This window comes from Eptatretus burgeri, chromosome 1 (genome assembly GCF_056783735.1).
Source record: "Eptatretus burgeri isolate ZD-2024b chromosome 1, Ebu_testis_v1, whole genome shotgun sequence".
NCBI classification, from domain to species: domain Eukaryota; kingdom Metazoa; phylum Chordata; class Myxini; order Myxiniformes; family Myxinidae; genus Eptatretus; species Eptatretus burgeri.
The window spans coordinates 133,786,704-133,810,754 of NC_140961.1; the positions used below are offsets into that span (position 1 = coordinate 133,786,704).

The following is a 24,051-nucleotide window of genomic DNA, read 5'->3' on the forward strand; positions in this document are numbered from 1 at the left end:
GTGCTTTATAGTGGTGTAGGAGATCCCATATACAAATTTCTGGATCAGAACGAGCTCGGGGGTGGAGCCACGCTCGCCCATTGGACGGAGAAAAAGGGGCGTGAATCTCCCCTGATCCTCGAATTTGCATATATCGATTCTACTCCGACGCGCCTGGAGGCGGGGCCAAATCGCTCCGCGCTTGCTGATTGGACGGATCAGAAGTGGGCGTGTATCATTCCTGATCCGACTTCTCCTCGGAAAGGCTGCACTTTGTACCCGTGGCTCGGCGCGCACCCTGTACGAGTCCAGGACAGCCTGACGCTCGGTGCCCACAAGCGGTGCGGGAATGGCCGCAGAAGGAGAGGCGAAGGTGGTGGAGGGTCTAAAGTGGCGGTCCATGGCCACGGTGACGCTTGGAATGGCGGTGATGCGATGTTTGCGGGAGCGAGCTGTGAAGGTAAAGGTCGTGGCTGTTGGCGTTGTTGTTGTGTGATGCGGCGTTGCGGTTGGTGGTTGTTGTGTGATGGCGGTTGAGATGTGGTTGGTTCAAAATAAAGATAGAACAGAAAAACGGCTATCTTAAAGGGTCGCAGCCCGAATGAATCACATTTATTCCCTCGAAACAACGGGTTTGGGGCTAACTACACATGTACTTACAGAGATATCTCACCTACAGGACCTGAATGGTGGTTTGCGAATTTCCTCAACCGCAACAATATCTTTTATCATTAAAAGCTCCTCATGCTTTCTCATTTATCTCTTCTGTATATAATTGATGTTTTTAACTTCTTATTGTATTCATTTTTGTGTACTCTTCCTTCTTTTAGGTTAAACAGTTGTAATAATGTTTAAAGTTTATTGTTTGCTTGATTATATTTTTCTTTATTCACTTTAGCTTCTTATCACACCTTTCAATGTTATTATTATCAATATAAGTAAAAGCATAAGACTTTGATCTCAATCCTATAAATTCACTCATGACCTTCCCACCCAATTCATCTTTAAACTTACCAATAACCTTTTTATTCTTTGATGAAAACAACACATCACCTGACTTATAATTACTTGTATCATATATATCAATATTATCAATCATATCCTCGTATACATCACTTGTCTTAATTTCTAATATAAAACTATCTGTATCCAGATATAGCAATGACACATTATCCTTGTACTTTGATTTTAAATTCTTATAGTAATAGTCATACATTAACGACTTTGACAAGTCAAGAATTGATGTTCCCATATAAATAGGTTTATCCATTTCAATACTCTCTTTTTTCAAATGAATAGCACAAAAGTTCTCTGAAAACACCTCCGCTCACTCAAAACTTGGTCGATTAATAATTATCTTTGAAGCCTGTTTCCAAGATGTAGCAAGTCATATGTTGTGTCGATTCCTAACATTTTCCAGTCTTTCCAAATACAGCATTATTCATTAATTTATAAAAGTCCTTCTCAAAATCTGTTTTTACTTCTGTTCTCTTTGTATTAAAATTAATATACTTCTTTAACCAATGACTTTGTTTACATTTCAAAATCCTATGAATTTTCCTCACTCTCAACCCAGCAGATAAATATTGTCTCAAGTTCCTTTGATGCAAAACATAACTTTCTTTATCATTTAATGTAGTAAGTAGTTTTTCTGGAGATTTACCTTTTATATTAAATGACTGTTGGTAATCACTTAACCTTTCTTTTCTTGGACTTTCTTTATCAGGGGACATAAGGTAGGTCTTTATGTTTGTGATGAAGTTCTTCTGGATATTTTTAATCAACCTCAAAATAATATCCAACTTCAGCTTCATCCAATTCTTTTTTAGAGGAGACAACAATGTCTTGTAAAACTTTTTCATAATGTTTTTCTTTAACCCATTTAAGTTTTGCATAAGGTAAAGATTGAGACATAGCCCACCCATACAAATTGTTAGCATCATAAAACATCAGGTAAGAGTTATCCTCATTCTTATTAAAATCAAGAAGCTATTTGTTATTTGCTTTAGCATATCTCTTGGAACATACTTGAGATATTCCTCCTCTTTTAGCCTTCTCAATCATTAAAAGCATATCTATATCACTGATTAATTCCAAATTCTGTTTTGTCATTTTTAACATAGCACTCCAAGCCAAACCCAGGGCCGTGTAACAGTGAGCGCGGTCTAATCTTTAAGAATTTTTTATTATGACAGAGTGTTCTAAAAGTTTCAAGCACATCAGCCAATAACAATACATCAGTTTTAAGATACAAATCATGATATTCTCCAAGATTCTTTATATTAAACTTCTCCCAAACCTTTTTAGCTTGTGTATAATCTCAATTGGAAATATGAGTTTTATTCAACTTGTTATCGAAACTTTCCCTTGAAGGAAGTTGTGTTTCTTTAAACTTCTCAAATGAATCCATGTAGTCATTCAGATATATTCCCTTTTGTGATAAGATATCAATCTCTTCTTGATTTGAGAAATGTGATTTAAGATTCGGTAATTTTTTAATATTTGATTCTAAGTTAGATAATGGACTTGCCATAAACTTGTATGTGTCAAGAAATCTGATATGGGTTATGGGGGATGTATGAATTGTTTTTCTGAATAAGATGTATTTTTGATCTGTGTTAGGAATGGCAGAAATATCTCCAGATATCTTTGAAAGTTCATTTATAAACAAATGTGTGTCATCGTGAGTGTTGTTGTGAAGAAAGACAGGAATAAAGTTTGGGGGCTTGTAATTAAGTTTACAACGGGAATGAGCTGGACCTCTATATTTTCCAGTAAGATGACAATGATCCCTAACCTTGACCTCTCCATCAATTTTCCTCACAAATATGACAGATACTGTTCTTTCTTAATTACTTTTTCTCTCCCTTTGTTAATGACATTGGTTTATAGGTTTTAACCATTATTTCTCTTAGTCTTATGCAGTCTTTTTCCAATTGTCTTACAAATTCCTCTGAGGCATCTTCTCCTCTATAAAGTTCTAACTTGTTGTATTCATCACCAACAGATGATTTGATATAATAACAGAAACCACAAGGAGTATGTTTTGATATTTATTTGTGTATGATTTATTTGGATTTGGAGAAACAGTATCCATCTTTTCAAGGATACTTTCAAAATCAGCATATATCACAAACGGATGTTTTATATATTTGTTAAAATCTTTGAATGACATGTTTGAACCTGCTTTTGGTAAATTGATTATGGTTGATTTATGATTACTACAATATTTTGAATGTTGATTTAATTGTTCTTTTCTATGACAGGAGTTGAGACATCTCTTACAAGGATACGTTTTACAATTTCTCTTGTATAGTTGTGATTTGGTTAATCTTGATTAATTTTTAATGAAAGCATAATGTGATTTTTCCTTTGAAGTAAAGTAGAGAAGGTCAATGTGTTTCATCATTTTTATAGTTGTTTGAAATTTTTAATATCTGAACTTTGTTTGTATCTGTTAATCCATACACATTAACAGATAGATTATTCATTTTCTCAAATTTAGGAATATCTCTCAATGACATTTCAAACTTTAAATCTTTAACATTTAATGTATTCTCATATTTCTTATACTGTTCAACCCTTTCAGGATTCCATTGTGGAGGATGTAAGTGAGCAAGAACAGACCATTGAAAACATTTATTATCTTTGTTTTGAATATTAACAACCGCTTTCTTAAGTTTTATCTCTTTTGGTAAATCAATATAAGAAGAAGCTTAAAGAGGATCTGATTTTAAGATGTGTATATCTTACATTGAATATCTTATATATTTTACATTGAATTGATGTGTATATCTTAAACCTACTACAGTGTTATTAACATCTTGTTCTTGTCTCTGGAGTTCATCGGAAACATCACATCTTACAAAATCTTTAAATGATGAGATAAAGTGAGGGTTTGTCGTCATATAGGGAGTAGTTTCATCGCCTTCTCTTACCACATTCAATTTTACTCCCATATAAAACTTAAAAGTTTTCATTTCACTTAATGTGTTTTTAATTATAGTTTCAATGCTTTGTTTAACCACATCAACAGCTTCCATGATTGAAGATGGTCCAGGGTCTTGAAAGCTAAACAATCTTATTTTTATGTGTCCTTGAAATGCCCCATCAGTGTTTTCAATGGAGATTTAGTGGCACCTTCCCTTTCTTCATTGTTCTTGTGTTTGCGTGATTGAAGGTGTTAATTAGAATTTTTTGAAAAGAATATCATTATCACATCTAACACATTGTTTTGTTTCTTGGTCAAGTGGAGATATTTGTCTGAAAAGATTGAATGTGTGTTTGTTGGTTTGAAGGTGTTTTTTATAATATTTATATTCGTGATTACAAACATCGCAGTACGTTGTATTCACCATATTTATATAACAAAACTTTGCTTAAAATAAAATTTTCTTGATGAAATTTCATTTAATTTATAGGTGAATTTGTGCTTAAAACCATTTTATCCTCCAACTTTTTTCACTTAATAAATACAATGTATCAAGACACAAAAGACAAGTTTCAATCAACCTCTTCATTTGTAAAAGATACTGAGAAATATTTTGAGGATGTACAATTGAACAAAGATAAATATAACAACTATTGGATAAAAACAATTATGGTGAATAATATGAGTTCTTCAATTTCCTTCAGTGGAAGGGCTTTTAGTATATCTGGAAGAACATCAATTAAAGTAGCTCAAACAAAAGTTTCTCCTCTCCTTCTGGCAATATATTCAAAACTAGAAAAAGCCATGAAACAAGAAAAAGTATCAAAAAAGAAAAACCTTATGGATGAAGCTTCAGAAACAAAAGATAAGACCATCTGTAATATGCAAGGAGAAATTTGTATTTTTTTCAACAACCCTAAAGATGTAAATCCTGATGAAATAAAGGATGTTAATATATCAGGTGAAATGACATTTCATTCAATAGTAGTTAAGGATCATTTTAAAATTACCTTTAATATAAAAAATGCAGTAGTTGAATCTGTTAATGAAAAAAATATATTGATATGGATGGTAATGTTTTTTTCTACTCTCTACTGAGTGCAGCCTGTGGCTGCTGGTTGCATCATTGGTTGGGACGCGGCTATACCGCTGATACAGTGTCCCCATTACCAGTACACTGGTGTTCATTTTGCCGACCTCAGAAGGACGAAAGGCTGAGTCAACCTCCTGGTCTATTTTAATTCAGCAGCCAACGGGGCTTGAACTACAGGACCCTAAGATCCCAAGCCACCACCCAAACCACTAAGCCAACACCAGGCTTTTTTTTCCTACTAATTAAATATGAGTCATTATTCAACTGAAGATTATTAGAATGATGATAATATCTTTGTTGGAACAGAAGACAGTTATGATACCGAGAGTTTGTGTTCAAATGATAGTTATGAAAGTAGTTTTATAGATGATTGTGAAAGCACCAATGAAAGTACCAAAGATGATACCGAAGATTAATTTTATTTGAAGTAAAGTTTTACTTTATAAATATGAATAGTTTACTAGATTTTGAACCTCTTTAATTTCCTGATTCTCCACATGACAAATTTTAGAATTATCCTGCGTGTGAAAGACGGGGATTAAACACAGAGTCAAAAGCCTATAAACAATATATGTTCTGTGGTTATCTTCTAAAATTGATAATAAAAAATATAAAAAGGAATATAATTCTTTGAGATTTACACCAAAAATGAATTACTTTACAAGATCGATTCGAGAAATGAATGTAAAGTCTGAGGGTGATAATACACCTTTTCTTACAAGAGAAGAGACTGAACAAATGACGACCATGTTTCGTGGATTGATGATTTATATTATTAACGATTGTCATTTTCAGGGAAATATCAAACCAAGATATTGTATAAATAAAATAATGGATTATCTTGAAATTAAACCTGAACTTCGGATAAAACATAGTTTCCAAAAAAGGCAATACAAAATTAAATAACCTCTTTTCCAAATATATAAATGAATGATTTTTTACCCATTTGGGAAAATAAGATAAAATTTAACAACCATAAAAATCTTCCAAATTCATTAAGATGTCTCATAGTTTGTTCAAGTGGGTGTGGAAAAACCTGCTTACTTTTAAAGATGCTTCTTTCTCCCAACTTTTTGGATTATGATAATTGAATAATTTTCACAAAGTGGAGTTTTCAACCAGGGTATCAACTACTCTCACAAGGTTTTAATGCTGGTCTTCAAAAAAAAGATATAATCGGTTTATTTAAACTTCAAAACAAACTAAATGATTGCAACATTGAAGATATAATACAACTATTTTGTGATGCACAGAGATATAAAAAGAAATCAAAGCCGATATCTTGTATTCTTAGTGATAATACGGATAATATACCTTCTCCCCAATATTTGGATCAATCAAAAAAGAACCTCGTTATCTTTGATGATTGTGTTAATGAGAGAAACCAAATGGTAATGGATAGCAACTACACAAGAGGGGGACATTCTTCTTGTAATTGTATTTATCTTAGGCAATAATACTTTCAACTCTCTCGTCGCTCAATAAGAAACAATGCTAATACTTTTATTTTATTGAAGTTAAATTCCATAGATATAAACAATTTTTGGAGAGACAATTGTTCTACTTTATGTAGTAAAAAGGAATTTGGGGATTATATGAAGCACATGACTGAAAAATATCAATATATTGTTGTGAAACAAGATGACATATCAAAAGATATATTTTTTATTTTATAAACAATTACATCTATAAATGACAACTATTATTATATATCTTGTGGGTAAATCTGCTTCTGGAAAAAAACTTTCATAAATCAATGTTCTTGTATAGTACAAATGAGAATATTGTAAATTTGCTTAAAAAGCACCATGTAGTTCGTATTGTATCAACAACAACGAGAGCTCTAAGACCTGGAGAAGTAGAAGGTGAAGATTATTACTATATTTCAGTCGAGGAACATATGCGATTGAGGAATGAAGGCCAAATATTTGAGGAGGTTTCTCTTGGTACAACAAAATATTCACATTGCAAGAGTGAGTTAAAGAAACTAAAAATCTGGTGGTCTTGGGATATTAGAAACTAATCCAGAAGGAATGAGACAAATTATTAAACATCTGAGTGGTAATGGGGTTAAGATTTTATCATTCGGTTTTGATGTTGATGAAAAAACAACGCAAACGAATGAAAAGCGGAGATACAAGTATTGGTGAAGAAGAAATTACAACTCGTATTAATGTTAATGAAGAATTTGATTAAATATTTAAAGAAAAGGATTTATTTGAACACATCTACTTTAATGATGAAGAAAATGAAAATTTTTCTGTTGACCTTTATAATTCAGTGAATGATATTTTCTAATAAATAAATGGATGCAAAAGAAAGAGCAAGAAGATTTAAAGAGCATCAAGAGTTGGTTTCAAAAGTTGTAAAACAACAGGAAGACATAAAGAAGAAACGCAGACAGAAACAAATGGATGAAGAAGCATTTGAAAGAAAACGAGAAAAAATTTTAACCACTTTAAAAAACTTCCCAAGAAAAAATTATAGATGCTTCCACAGTTCCCACAATAGAATATACTCTGAAAAAACTTCAAATGTTAAAATATTTCAGTCAAATGATGGAGGAAGAATTAGGGCATATAGGAGAATTAGAATATGATGATGGATTATTTCAACAACCGGAAGAGATTAATCAACCCCCTGATTATATTGTGACGGCTCTTCAAAACAATGAATATTCAGCAGATTCAAAAACCAAAGCAGGACTCATTCCAACAGAACAACCAGCAATATTTCATCTTGTTCAAGAAAAGGGATAGATATTTAATGATGAATTAAGGTTCTTGAGTTCTGGTCAACCCCCTGTTAAACTAACTCCGAGATTAATGTTTCTTCTAACAAAAGATGGAAAACAAGGTTCAACTGTGAGGGAGGAATTAAAATATTTTGATAAACCATTGGATATGAAAAATAAGGATGATAGAGTATATATTGATCTGCTGGACTCTCTTAATTATAGGGTTAGTCTATCTGGTAAAAGTAGGAAGAATGAGAAGGAGAAACATTATTCAGGCTTTAAGTAGCCTTGGTTCAGGTGTTAGTTTTCTTCCAAATGACCCATCACAATTAGTTAGTAGACTGTTATTGCTGTTACGTAGTAAGAAGGCTGGAAATAACAATTGTTTTAATGAAGCATCAGCCATTTTAGACCAGTTGAATTAATATGAAAATAATTAATAAATGTCAATACAAAGACATTTTATCCCATATTAAATAAGATGAGAAGCACAATCCTTAGTTTTAATTTCACAACAAGCGACCACACATCTTCATTTCCATACCCACTACAACTTGACGCAACAAAATCTCTCGGACTCTCTGGAAAATCCTCTATTTCTCTTTGCCGATGACTCCACCCTCTGCCGTACCATCTGTCATCCCTCAGACCGGCAAGTAGCAGCTTCTTCGCTCACTGCAGATCTGGATAAAATCACAAACTGGTCCAACACGTGGAACATGTCTTTCAATCCACACAAATCTCACACTCTCACTATGTCTCTTCGAAAGGACTGTTTACAAAACCCCCCCATCCACTTTCTCAACAATCCTCTGGAAGAAGTCTTTTCTTTCAAGCTTCTGGGTCTCACTATCTGCCATGACCTTTCCTGGGAAAGTCACATTTCCAACCTTGCCTCAAAAGCCAGTCGCCGACTGGGAATCCTCCGTCGTGCAAAGTCCTTCCTCGGCCCTCTTGAGCTCCTGACTACTTACAAAGCTTTTGTCCGTAGCCTGATGGAGTACTGCTCTCCCCTCTGGGCTGGTGCTCCTGCCTCCCCACCTTTCTCGACTTCACGCTGTCGAAACCAGGGCTTTTAAGATCATTGGCATCTCCCGCAATGAAGCTGAGTCTTTGGGCCTCTCACTCAATCACCGCAGGTTGGTCGGTGGTCTTTCTGTCTTCTACCAACTCCTCTCCAGCCTTTCCTCCCCTGCTCTCTCTGCGATTTGTCCCAACCACATTTCCACAGGGCGCTCAAGGTCCGCCAACAACCCCCTTCTGGTAAAACTACCAAAATCAAGAATCACTGCTCATCTTCACTCTTTCATTCCTCTTTTTTCCCGCCTTTGGAATAAACTTCCTCACTCTATTCTTTCCCATTCTTCCCTCCAGGCTTTCAAAACAGCTGTTCACCACCACCTCTTATCTTCCCCCATCCAAATCCTCGATCTTTTCTACCCCCGATAATCCACCCAAGCCCACTTCCTTCAATTCTCCTGCTTTCCTTCCTGAAAGTCCCTGTAATGTCCATCTTCTCCTCGCCATGTTCCCCGTCCCATCCCCATCCCTCTCCCTTCCACAGTTCACCTGTGTCTGTTCCCCAATGTTTTGTCCCTTCCACTCCCGCCCCTCTTGTCTCATGCCTCCTTGCTGTGAGTTGTGTGTTAGCTCTCATACGAGCCTCGACCAAGGTATACAAAAAAAAAAAAAATATATGAGGCGTCTTTACTGTCTATGAAAACTTATAATATCTTGTTTAATATCACCGAGAAAAATGACAAGTTTAGTTATAATCCGGGAAGTGGATACAAAACGATAAGTTTCACCCGGAGCATATGAGATTTCTCAAATATCTTCCAAAATTGTTCGCCTTATGAAAGAACAGGGTGATGAACCAAAAAATATTGTGATAGTTATTCAAAAACATACTTCAAAATGAACGATTAAACTTAAAAATAACTACAAGGTTGATTTCACAATTGATAATTCATTTGGAGAGTTATTGGGTTTCTCCTCAAAAAATATTGAAACTAATGGGACGTTTTACAGTGATAATGTCATTCAAATATTCTCAGGCATAAATTCGGTATTAATTCACCGTGATTTGATTGATGGCGTGTATAATGATGGAATAAGAACAAATGCAATATTTTCATTCAGTGCATACTCAACCCCAATTGGTTATAAATTCAATATGGAACCCAAAAATCTGGTTTATCTACCTGTGTCAGGAAAAACCATATACAGAGTAAATTTTAGGATAACCGACCAAGATAATCGCATGATTTCTTTTAATGGAGAAATTATATCCATCAGAATTCACCTACGTGAAGTTTTCCAATAAATAAATAAGATGGTTATTGTGAGGAAACACGAGTTGGTAAAATATAAAATAATTACAGGGGATGGGATGTTCGTTTCCCCATACTACAAGGGTGAAGGTATGCATCTTGATAGAGGATACTATAAACCTAAGAGACAAAGGGGGTGTCAGACATCAATTTAGAAAAATAGGAGATGGGATAATTGATACTCTAATGGGTATAGGTTCAACTATTCTTAAACATAAAGACCTAATTAGTTCAACTGCTTCTGCTGTGGGAAATGTAGTGGGTGCCATAAAGAGTATAAAAGATGCCCAAAAGGAATCTCATAAATTGCAAGCAATAAACGAAATTAAGAAAGGCAAAACTCAGTTGTCTCCCCAAGAACGACATAAAATAATTCAAATACTTGGGTCAGGGTTTCAAAAGTTTTAACATCTTTTTTCCTAAATAAATACAAGTATGGAAGCAATTGATAGTATCTATTATTTGGATGATACCATTGTCATCTCAAACTCGACTTAAAAAGAAGACTACTTCAAGGTAAATGCAATAACTGGAACAGACTGGAATGCAAATGGAACAAAAAGTTTTGAAATAAATAATCAACAAATTTATTTGAATCGAGCCGAAAGTTTCTTGTTGTGTAAATTTACATTCACTAAGGCTGAGAATAACACAAACTCTACACTTGTAAATGATTTCTTCTGGAAAATGTTTGATAGTGTTCGTTTGTATATCGGAACACAAGAAGTTGAAGCGGTTGATTATGTCTCTGCTACATCTGAAATGATGAAATTTACACTATATTCATTTAGTGATAGAATGGGAAAGGGAGTTGTCGAAGATTTTATTCCTGATATGGCAATGGGAACAAACACAGACCCTGGATATAGTCAAAGGAAAGGAATGTATAATGATGATAAAAAAACAGGTAATAGTTTTACTGTGGCAGTTCCTCTTTAAGGTATATTTTGATTTTGTGATCATGATATAGTTCTGTATGGTCTGAAAATTAGATTTCAACTGCAATGGAATGATAATGAAAATAGATTGCTTTTTGGTGTGGCTTGTGCTTTTGCTGTTCAGAATAAATTTCTAATTGATGAAATTAGTTGGTATATTAGTGAATATACTCCTTATCTTAAAACAGAAGAGATGTTGAATACAAGACTTAACTTAAAGAAGCCACTCAATGTATAATACTTTAAAAGAAGATGCCAACACGTTAAAATGAACCAAACCACTTACACGTGGAATTTGGGTGTTCTGGAAGGAACGCCACGATATCTGTGGCTCATTTTTTTAAAACCCAGATGGTGATACTGTTACTGATAAGAATAATGCATTGAGTGATAATGCTAAGGTGAAAGAACTTGGCGTTTCTCCAGATGGAACATTTTATCCACAAGATAGATTGGAAATTAATTGTGAAAAGTCTTACCAAAAGGTGTGTGAAAGCAATGGAAATAAAGAACCCATTTTGGATATGACAGCATTTAAAAGTCTGTATACAATCTATGTGATTGACCTGAGTGCTCAAAAGGAAACTATAAAGTCTAATCTAGTGGATACTTCCCTATACATTGAAAGAGGAGAGAGTGAAGAAGTTGATACATAATGTTTGCTTTTGGAAGAAACAGAATTACAGATTAATACAGATAATGGTGTTGTGATTAGTCTCATAATTTTTTTGATAAATAAATGAGTTGTAAAGTGCCAACTCGGGTATATGTTAATCAAATCAATCTTCATAAAATATCATTTTGTATTCAAAATAAAAAACCTTGTATGATTAACATTGATACAATTCAGAGAAAAGGAGCAGTAAGAATTGATGTTTTGCTCACAAGAGAACAGGTGAAAATCTTGAACGATACTGGCTCACTTAAAATTAAAATGTCAAAACCAATGTTGAAGAAATATTCAATAAGAGAGACGAGTGGAGGATTTCTCCCATTTCTAATTCCTTTATTTGCTGGTTTAAGTGCGGCTGGAGCATTGACGAGTGGTATTTCAGCAGCGGTGAAAACTGCCAACGAAAGGAAGGCTCAACTCCGGGCTCAAAAATAATTGGAAAGACATAACAAAGAGTTGGAGAAACAAATTAGTGGAAGTAGTGTTATTGTAGATTTTGCTGAAAAACTTGAAAGTCTGCCTGATAAAGCGAGATTGTGAGTTGGCAATATGCTTTCTTCTATCGCACAAGCAGGTATAAAATTAATGAAAAGGGGTAATGGATTATATCTTTCTTATCAATAAATGAGCATTGATGAGTGGTTTCAAGAATTTAGAAAGAATACATCAAATTTAGAACTTCTCAAATATTGTAAGAAATTAAAAATTCATAATGTGGTTATTTGTATGGGAGATGAATTAACAAACGTGTCTAAACATACAAAGAATATTATTATGAACTTAGAAGATAATAATGGGAACGGTTCTCATTGAGTTTGTATTTTTAATAGTCAAGACAAATATTATTTTGATAGTTTTGGTCATCCACCACCTGTTGAAGTAATAACATTCTTACAGAATGGTGTTTATCAAACATTTCAAGTCCAAGAATTAAATTCCAAGTGTTGTGGTCAATTATGTCAAAATGTGTTATTTCAACTCAACAAAAATAAATTTTTTAATGACATTCTTTTTAATCTAATATAAATGACTTATGTTGGTAAAGATGGTTCTATCTTTGATGTATCCCAAGAACTGGATATTGATTTATCAAATTATTACACAAAGGCACAGGCTGAACGACAGAAATATAGTATAGCAAAAAATATTAATATGAAAAATGCTTATAAATTAATAAATTATCCAAGCCCGCCTGACGCGAATGACTTGGTGAGATAAAGTGATTTATCACAATATATATCATTAAATAAAACGGCTGTGTATTCCAAAGATACAGAAGTGTTGATTTTATCTCCGGGTCATACAGAATTCACAATTCCAATTAAAATAAAATTTTATAAAGAAGGGCGTATCGTTTGTATGAGAATAGAACAATGTGGATATAATATGAATGATTTAGGGGATAATTGGTCATTTAAAATTAACCTAGAAGACCTGGAACAATTAAATCAGTCTCGTAAGGAAGAATATTATCCACTTGGTGCCGAGAATGAGTTTTGTGGAAGCACTATTTGCAAACAACAAATAAAAGAATTGAATAAGGATAAAATCAATAATGGATTTGCCATAGTTTATATCATGAAAACACAAAGAACAGGATTATATATAATAAGTAAGGGAATACAAACTGATTTTAGCTATGGGAAGATGGGGAGGTATTTCCTGTCATTATATTAATCTGTCATATATTTCTGATACATAAATGACAGCAAGAAGGCTTCAAGAAAATTATCATTTCTGTGTCCAAGCATACCTTCAAGAAAATGGTATTCGGTATTTTAATAAATATGTTCTACAACATAAGAAGGAGGTATTTTCAATAAAAGATTGTCCTGATACTGATGTTAATAAACCAACAACTTTGGATTTAACTGAAATGTTAAATAATGAAAGAATTTTAAAGTTAAGAAAATGCAAGCGTCTTTTAGAAAATCAGAAGAAATCTTATTGGTTTCCTGTTGTAAAAAAAAATATTTTGGATGCAGGAATATCAAGTAATCCAGATGAATATATGTCTGATATTCTATGGGGTGAAAGTGGTTCAACGATAGTAAGGGATGAGGAAGGAGTTGAAGAAACTGAGAAGAGAGAGAAGGAGGAGAGGGAGAAGAGAGAGGAGGAGAGGGAGAGGGAGGAAAGAGAGAATAAATAAATATAAAAATATGGAAACCAGTGAGATTATAAAAATATCAAAGGTATTGCAGAAAATAAATAAATCTCAACACACCGAGGAGGAAAACAAAGAATTGGCAAGTCTATGAGAAATATATGTGTCAAAACTATTAACATTGGTTTCAGGGAGAAGATTTAAATGAGAAAGTGGAGATAAAGAAGAGAAAGAAGGAAAAGATTATATTATTGATGATGTTGGTGTAATTGACTTTGATTAAAGTTTGACATTTTTTTTCTTCAATAAATGGAGGAGAGAGTGAAGACATTTCTAAGGATTCTTCATGTCTTAAAAATTAAGATTCAAATGTGTATGTTGGAAACTAAAAAGGTTTTCGCACTCTGTCGAAAATTTTCACATAAATAAATGAGTTATTGTCTAAAATGTAAAAAAGAAAACCAAGAGTAAAAATATCTCGTATGTTTAAAGTAAAAATAATAGGGTTATTCAAAAAGGTACATGTTCGGTGTGTGGCTCAAAAAACAGTGATTTCATCACCAAACACAAATGAGGGGGAGATATACAAAAGTTTTTATCAGGAAGTAAATTTACAACAACTGGAATACCAGGGTATTCTTTCTGTGGTCCAGGAACAAACTTGAATAAAAGATTAGATGAGGCTGACAATCCTAAACCATGGAGCAAACCTATCAATAGGGTTGATGAAGTGTGCATGAGGCACGATATTGATTATGGAAATAGCACAACGTTGGAAGAAAAACACGAAGCCGATAGAGGAATGTTGTGTAATTTGTCTCTGATACAAAATCCAACCTTGAGAGAAAGATTTGATAGGTTCATCGTGAAGAAGATGATCAGTGCTAAATTGAAACTTGGGCTTGGAAATTCAAAAAACTTATTGGCTCTAATGATGTTGTTAAGATTGAAGAGCAATTAGCTGATGAATTACATAAACCAATAATCACATAGTTTCATTGAAGGAAGGTTTATTCAAAGGAAGTTGATTATATCTGGTCCGCTGATTTAATTGAACTCAATTATGATAAGGGGTACAAGTATGCTTTAACCATTATTGATTTGAGAAGTAGATATGCGTGGGTTGTTCCTTTGAAAAACAAGACAGGTAATACTCTTATGTTAGCTTTCCAACAGATATTCAATAAAAGCAAGAGAAACCCTAAAAAATTGTGGACTGATGAGGGTACAGAGTTCTCCAACAAAACATTTATGAATTTTCTTTAAAATAACAACATAACATTATACAGCACCTTTAATGAAGGAAAAGCGGTTGTTATTGAGCATTTTAATTGCACTTTAAAAGAGAGACTATATAAAAAAATTCACTCAACTCTGTACTCAACAATGGTTGTCTTTAATTCAGGACATTATAGATAAGTACAATGACACGATTCATACCTCAACGAAAACGAAGCCATCAGAAACATTTACAGAATTAAAATATGAAAAAGAGATTAATATCAGAAAGCCAAAGTTCAAAGTTGGTGATATAGTAAGAATATACAGGTGGAAATCTCATTTTGAAAAAGGTTATACCAAGTGATAGACAAATGAACTTTTTAAAATTGTTGATGTCGTTGGTACAGTTCCTTGGACTTACAAATGATGTGATTTAAAGGGGAAAGAGATTTTAGGTTCATTTTATTCACAGAAATTACAAAAGACAAAGATAAATATAATTTTTTTGACTCCGCTCCTTTTTGACTCAGCCCACACAAGCCACATCCACACAAGCCCCACCCACATAAGCCACATCCACGCAAACCCCACTCACAAAAGCCACGTCCACACAAGCCCCACTCACAAAAGCCACATCCACATCCATCATATCCACATAATTAGTGATTAGTTTATTAGTTCCCACACACATGTTTATTTAATTTAAAAAAAATTGTTCCACCCACACAAGCCACATCCACACAAGCCCCACCCACCCACATAAGCCGCACCCACACAAACTCCACCCACACAAGCTCCACCCACCCACACAATCCCCACCCACACAACCTCCACCCCCATGTGCACCCCCACCTTTGACCCACCACCCCCCTCATCCCACCCCCACTCTTCTCCACACACACACGGGGAGGGGAAAGGGATGAGGGGTGGTGGGTCGTTGGGGGAGCGCACCTACCCCCCAACCCTAACCCTCCCCCAACCCCCCCTCCCCTTTACATCTCCTTTATTCTTTTCTTGTAATTCAAAATCAGATAATTATAAGGAAAGCATTTATAATTAAATAAAAGTAATAACATTGAACAAAATCTTCTTTCGCAGCAGTCTGATGGTTTGTTTTTTGGTTTTGAAACTCGATCAACATATTCTGTTCAAAACAGAGTGAAGAACAATTAGGGTATATAAAGATGATTATATTATGATATTAATAAAATAATAAATATAACATTTACCACCAGAAAAAGTTTATAAAACCTGTATTGTGCAAACAGCAATTCTACATAAAGTGCACCTGGATTTTTAACCACAGACTCTCCTGTTACTTTCATTTACAAACCAGCAGGAAATGACTCTCACATCACAAAGGGGGCAATGGGGTTTCGTTTTATTTTTGACAATACAAGGCACACAGACAGGCCTCAGTGATTCTGATCCTCGTTATACATAATGGAACATCATGTTCAGTTGAATTCATCCTTTTGTCTAATAATTTATTCCCTTTTTCCTGTGATCAGGGCACTTTTGGGATTTCTGGGCCACCTGGCAGGATTGGAGCTAAAGGAGACACAGTGAGTTTTCTCAAAGTTCAACAAATATGTAGAACCAACATAATGTTAAAAATTATTGAACAAGGGTTTCAATACTCTGTTTATTTCCTGGTAAATGTTAATTTTTATGACGTTTTTAAATATCATTGCAGGGTCCCAGTGGAAGAGACGGAGCAATAGGTTTACTGGGTCATGGGGGATACGTGGTAGGTGATGGGTGCAAACAAATGTGAATAATGGACCTCACCCTCAATGATGTCGCTCAGTATTTATGTTGGTAAACGATGTTGTAAGACAAATTAATATACAGTATAATCCATCAATCATTTACTCCGATGTTGATATCACTACACTATATGATAACTTTCGCTAACTAGATTATTATTTTCCGTAAAACTTGGACATTGACGGGATTGAGTTTTCACGACGACAACATCCATGAGCTTCAGAAGCGAGGCAGCCAACTCACGCGTACTTCTCTGTAGCTTTTGTCCACAGCCATCACCGCATATCATCAGCTGGATGTTGGCAATCACGGAATGTGGTAAAGTAGAACTATCAATATCTCTCCTTCAAAACAAGTATTTTGCCGTGTAAACCAAGGCCTTCAAGATTAATTGTCCGTGATGAAGTTGAGTCTATGGGTGTATCAATTTGCAATCGCAGGCAGGTCGGTGGTCTATCTGTCTTCTACCACCGCCTTTCTGGTCTTGCACCCTCTTCTGTTTCCGTGCTTTGCCCCCCCTCCCCGCCCCCCAGGTTTCTGCTGCTCACAAAGTCCGCCTTCTTGAACCGCCTTCTTGTGAAACTGTCTAAATCCAGGATCACTGCTCACCTCCACTCATTTGTTCCTCTTTTCCCATCTGTGGAATCAACTTCCACACTCTCGTCAAACTCATTCTTCCCTCCAAGTCTTTAAAACAGCTGTTCACCATCATCTTCGATTGTCCCCGATCCAAAACCATGATATTTTCGACCCTCGTTAACCCAATCCCCCATACTTCCAAATTTCCCTCACCTGAGAGTTTCCATCTTGTCCACCCCACGAATCCTCTCCTGCCCCCATTCCTCCCCCACCCATTGTTTGTCCGAGTCTACCTCTATCTTGGCCTTTAACTCTATTGTTGGTGTTTTCACCCTCTCTCAACTCTTATGTTTGTCCTGTTGTGTCCTGATCCATTCAGTATACTAGTACTAGCTCTTACATGAGCCTCAACTATGTATACAAAAAAAAGGTATCCCATCCCCATATTGGACGAAACTGACCTCAGCTGTATCCCACAATTCTTTGCGGTAAACATGTCGTGACATAATTCAGTCAAGAGACCATTGTATTATGGCAACCAGTGAAGGCCCCCTGAGAAAGAAGTGGAAAATATGAAAAGAACAAGTTTAACTCAATGAAAAGTTTTTAAAACCAAACGTTTGAGGAACAATGAAACAATTTGGTCATGTTGGCTGTTATCACTCACCAATGGAGGATGATTATCATTATTTCTGTCATTATAAATATGTTTTCATTATACAAATATATTTGAACCCTTTGAACCCTGAGCGCCTTGGACTTTTGGCACCCCCACCCTGGGCTTCCTGGAGAAAAACCTGGCCACTCGGGTATATGGAGGTTTGAATAGCGGCCAGTAAAACGGCCACTCGGAATGAGAGGATTAAGACCTTTACCCTTTTTCATGTAAAGCAGGTTAGTTAGCTGCACAGAATCACCTTTTTCCTGTATCTGCCAACGAATTTGAGAGAATCAGGAGCTTGTCCAACGTTTGGAATATACTGTATTCTTCAATCCTGACAAATCTCACATTCTCACTCTATCTCTCCGGAAGGATCGTCTAATTCCTTAACAATCATCTTAAAGATGTTCAGTAACTCAAACTTTTGAGCCTCACTAGCAGCCATGATCTTTCTTGGGCAAAAAACACATATCGAAGTTGGTGTTCATGTGAGCATTGCACAATGACCCATTTGGGTAATCGTCAATGGTAATGCCCTCCCAGGCAAAAATGCTACAGTCACAAATATAGTATATTAGAGTTGTACTCTCATATACTACAGTTGTCTGCAGAGAAATACTACAGGATAGGAATGTTATTTTTGCCCTGGGCATTATATTGTGGAAATCTCCACCCAGATCTGAAAAATAAAACTTAAGATTTTTCATTGTCTCAGATGATTTAAGTCAAACGCATAACCAGCACGATGGCAAAAATTTATCTTTGTAGTCCAAACCAGCACATCTCTCTGTTACACACGCCACAGTACGTGCATGGGTGAAAGGAAGTTCAAGTCCATTTATCCTATATAATAATACACTTATTCTGTTTGTTTGTTTCCATGTGTATCCAACAATTTTCTCTAAAACGACAGGACCAGGCACCATAAACCAATATCATTATGCCTGGTGTGGCTTAATGGTTAGGGTGGTGGGCTTGGGATCTTAGCATCCTGAGTTCAAACCCCCCTCAGCTGTTGAATTAATACCAGGTGTGGTTGATTCAGCCTGTCATCCTCCTGAGGTTGGCAAAATGAGTGCCAGCTTGCTGGTATCCTGTGTCGGAGTGGTGACCTGTCCAGGATTGTGCCAAATAGCCAAGGAGACTGCTTCGGCAGCACCAACGCTCTGCACAGAGTATGATCCCAATGGATGGATGGATTATGAAGGTCTTTGTTCAAGGAGTTCCTTGTGGTTGTATATTATTTTTCCATTACCAACGACCTTATATGTTTTTTTTTTATCATTTCGGTTACTTATGCCCCATTTTTACTGAATAATCATGAGATTCCATCATCTCACGAGATTGTGGTTTCAACAATTTTTTTTATTTTCTTTTAACATTGTTCTGAACGAACAGGAACCATGTAAGAAGAAGGTCTGAATGGCCTCTTGCACCGAAGTTCCTTGTGTATTCTTGTGTAACGTTAAGAATGGGAAGAAAGGGGGATGAGGAGGACAGATATTTGTGGTTGGGGGAAGGGGGCAGAGAGGGGGGGGCAGAGAGAGGACAGAGTTGGGGGGGGGGTTGAGGCTTTCGGTGGAGAGGGGCCAAGGGGCTTTGAAGACTTGTACTGAAGGGGCATTTGAAGACAAGGTGGGGAGGGGTTTGAAGACTTGGGGTTGGGTGGCGTTGTGGACTTGAAGGCACATTTTACATTACGTGGCACTTCTGTGGGTCCCTGATAATAGATTTGTAATAGATGCCATCACCATAATGCCAGTACAAATGATTGTATGCCTTTAAACAATATTATCATGGAATACATATGTGGCATTGTGACATAATGACCCCGCACACACAAAACAAAAAGGGGGTTAAGTTGTTGGTTCACTTATGCCTCTCTATCTGTCTGTCGATAAACGTCAGTTTATGATCGAGGAACAACTTGATTTCAATTGAATGTTTTATTTTGAACATGAATGAGAAAACAAACCTGTAGTTTAACAGTACTTTGCCACTGAATTTGTCCTGATCACGTATGTGCAGAGAGGAGCAAGATAAAAAAATTTTTTACTCTGTCTGCTTGTCTGGCAGTCAAACAAAATTGAAAATCATTCCAAACAAGAAACTTACTGTTTTAAGGACATCATAAAGGACACAAAGAACAGGCATGGATAACCAATGTAACATGTTAAATAAGGTGGTGTGGAAGACGCTGCATCAACGTCGATAAACTTCCAGACTTTTTTTTTTCTTCACCCTATAAAATTCATTTTTTATTTAAATTTAATTATATTGTTGCGGATCCGGGGTGGCGGGATTCTCACCCGGTCCTAGGCGCCAACCTCACCACCACCGTCTCTGGGGTTTATAACGCCGGCTGACTCAGCACAGGCCTCGGGTCACGTGCCTTCAATCGCGATACCAACGTAATCCTTGTACCTTGCCAGTCGGGGAAATAGAACCCCTGGTTACAGACTGGTTTTGTCAGATGCCGAGCGTTTTCTGCCAGTCTGTAACCATTTTTGGTGTTGTATGCCAATCGAACGGATCGTTCCTCGACGTGACACGAATTAATCCATAGCAGCAACTTCATACGAATTAACCAGATTTATTGGGGAACATAGGGGAACACAACACAAGCAAAATTCACGACAATGGTTTTTATTAACAAACCTCAACCCATTCTTAACTGGGGAACCATGGTCTACAGGTTTCGAGGGGATCGCTACCGAAATATGTCTTATACAACACGTGCAGACAAAGACAAACAGCATGCATGCATGCAAGACAAGACAGAGTACTTGGTGATGGCTCATGGACGAGAGGAAGCGTCAAGAAGCACGAATGTCGCTCATAACAAGTGGGTGTCCACGGGTTCAAACTCCGAGCTTGAACCACGCCGCGTGGCAAAAATGGCGCTTGTCCTTTTGTCACAGACCTCACGCGTGCGGTGTCCGCATGCTCTGGCCCCGCGCAATGTCGACGGCACAAGTCCGCCAGATCAACGATGGGCCTCAGCCGATCTCTCTCCAGAGTTCAGCATACAAACCCAGGCTTGGCCCGTTCACCAGACAAGGCCCAACTCGAGGTTCTGAGCTTCGCAGGCGGATCGACAAACATGTCGTGCCGTTGGTGTGAGCAGGGACCGTCAGAAGCTCCGGCGTCTCCTCTCCTGCCTTCCCGCCTCGAAGCCAGACTTCCGCTTGGTCCTCTCAAAGCCGGCTGCCGTCCCTCTCACGGCAGAATCCTCGACATGCAGGTCGGTTCAGCGTCTCTCCCGGCAGATCCAACATTATGCCTCCTTTGTTCGCTCGCTTCGAAGCAACTCTGAGCACGCCTCGAGAACCCGACTGTTATTCACACACAATCCTCTTTACGAAGCCTTCGTTCGCTCGCTTCACCACCCGAGCTCCTTCGACACACGAGGACGCCTTCCTCTGCTACTCTGTTTTCCAAACTCAGAGCTCACTTTTTCCTTTCGTTCCACGAGCACCCTCTCTCGGCGACTGCCGACCAAAGGCTCCGCCCCTTCGCAGCACTTCCTCCCCTTAGCTCCACCTCCTTTCCTTGGCCACACCCTACCAGCCAACTGGGCGGGGCCTATCGTCCATAGAGGGGAGGAAGGAAAGGGGGCCCTTGTTCCACCACCACCGCTCAGACAACAAAACAGCCTTTACACCTCCCGACACACATATAACGTCCTTTTTACCACACAACCTAGCTAAACAGGCATTTAATGGGGGACCTGAGCTAATCCTATATTTAGTATTCCAAAAAGGGCCATTTCCGTAACAATATACTTGAACACTGTAGATCACAAATGAGTCATTCCACCTCACCGGAGGCCTCCCAGTTGACCCCCCTCAGATTTACTTTAAACTTTAATAAAATAGTGCCCAGGTATCAAAATGAAGCTGCACAAAATTTTAGGTCCATAGATGCGGTCAACTCCAAGATATTGAGGGTTGAAAATGTGGTTGTGGCCCTATTTTTATGGTCGTTGCGAGAATCACAAAATGAACGGCTACATTTAAACTCCCACAACTTTTTAAATATTAATGCTGGAGCCTTGAAATTTTCAGAGTTTATTCTTCTATAACTGCTCTGCAAGAAACAAACATAAAACGGAGTATACCTCCATTAAATTTTATGACCTGATCAGTTGAAATCCAGAAAAAAAATGTTGGTTTTGTATGAAGACCCAACTTTGAGACCCCATATATTTTTATTGACCCATCCCAGAAGCTTGAAATTTTTTCCTGAAATAACTGTATGGTAGTAGTATTCAAATACATGTTTACTTTTCTTAATCAGACATATATAATACAGTCATGTTCCCTCAAAAATTGAACATTTTCATTTTTCTCCAAAATTCAGGTGAGGATTGCAAATATATGACAAGGTATACCACTTCAAATTGTTCACCATTGGAAAGAGCATATTCAAGTTTACGAAAGTGTCAAATATCAAAGTGGTATAATGTTTATATCGATATTTTTAAAATATTTGAATAAACGATGTTCTGCCAGTGCTGTGCGCGTTGTGTGTGCTATTCTGGCCTAGGTCACATTTGCCACGGCGGCCGTGGGGTCTCCAAAATCTATGGCCACTAGCAATTATACGGCGGCTGCAGTATTTCCACGGTCACACAATGTAGCAGTCACATTTGTTTTTATTTTTCGGGGAGCCGCACGGCGTATTTTGGCCTAAGTCACATTTGCCACGGCGGCCGTGGGGTCTCCAAAATCTACGGCCATTCGCAATTATACGGCTGCCACCGTATTTCCACGGTCACACAATGTAGCAGTCACATATGTTTTTATTTTTCGGGGAGTCGCACGGGGTATTTATAAATTGTGGAGACCGAAAACGTGGGGTTGCCGTACGGTCTTTGATTCGATGTCGCACGGTGAGCTTAGGGCGTTCCTGCGGCGGCCATATAATTTTCAAGGCAGACGCAAGGTGCCCGCAAGGCGACCGCAGGGGGACCGCAGGGGGGCCCTAAGGTGAACGTGCGGCCAGACGGATGGTAACGAATGGGTTAATTTTTATTTTTTTTACCATTTCTGTTGTTTCGGCTTGTCGAATTGCTACGGCGAACGTAGAAATGAAAAATGTTATAACTCCGCGTTATAATTCCACGGCAACCTTACGGCCTGTAAAAGATAGCCAAACGGCGTAGGGCCACCCTGAGGCCACCGCAGAAACTCTGCGGCCGCCGCACATTTCTGTCAATTCAGAGGGCGTACGGCCGCCATATCCTCGCCATAGAGCAAATGTGACTTAAGCCTTAATGAACAGTCATTTTACATGTAGTACATATGTGTAGTACATGTATATACAATGTACATACATATCATCTGCTATGAGGATACCATGAACACAATACTTTGAAATTTGAATTTATAATTCTTTGTTTCTCATTTGTAAATAGCAAGAGCTTAACTCATCAGTCTGGGGCTAAAAATAGAACTCAGGAATAGTGAATGATCTGCTGATGTCAGCAGTGTATATAGTTACATTCAAGGGAGGACATTTGTTGGGTTCCTTTGGTCCATGTGATGAAAGTTATTGATGCTCCCCTAACGTCAACTGGGAGGCAGTACAAGCTCGCACCTGACTTGGAAAAGCAGATCAAGGACCTATTCAAATCATTTACATGAAATGTTTTATTACATTGTTATTGCAGTATGTGATATATTTTTGTATTATTAATTTGAATCGTAGAACTAATCATTCATGATTACCTTGGTGCCCACACCATGCACACACTTCATGTATTCACGACTGTGTTAACAACAGTTTTAAAAAAAATAGAAAATATATTTTAAAAAAATATACCACTTTGATATTTGACACGTTTGTTAACTTGAATATGCTCTTTCCAATGGTGAACAATTTGAAGTGGTAGACCTTGTCATATATTTGCAATCCTCACCTGAATTTCGGGGAAAAATGAAAATTTTCAATTTTTGAGGGATCATGACTGTATTATATATGACTTATTAAGAAAAGTAAACATGTATTTGAATACTAGTACCATA

At 36.9% G+C, this 24,051-nt stretch overlaps 1 protein-coding gene across 1 annotated transcript in view; it reads left to right on the top strand.

Annotated features, from left to right (window-relative positions):
• LOC147035470 (uncharacterized) overlaps positions 1-24,051 on the top strand; it is a 213,875-nt gene that overhangs the window by 85,277 nt on the left and 104,547 nt on the right. The window contains exons 18-19 of the mRNA XM_085867696.1: positions 16,524-16,577; positions 16,709-16,762. Coding sequence (XP_085723822.1) covers positions 16,524-16,577; positions 16,709-16,762 — 108 coding nt within the window. The remainder of the gene's footprint in view (positions 1-16,523; positions 16,578-16,708; positions 16,763-24,051) is intronic.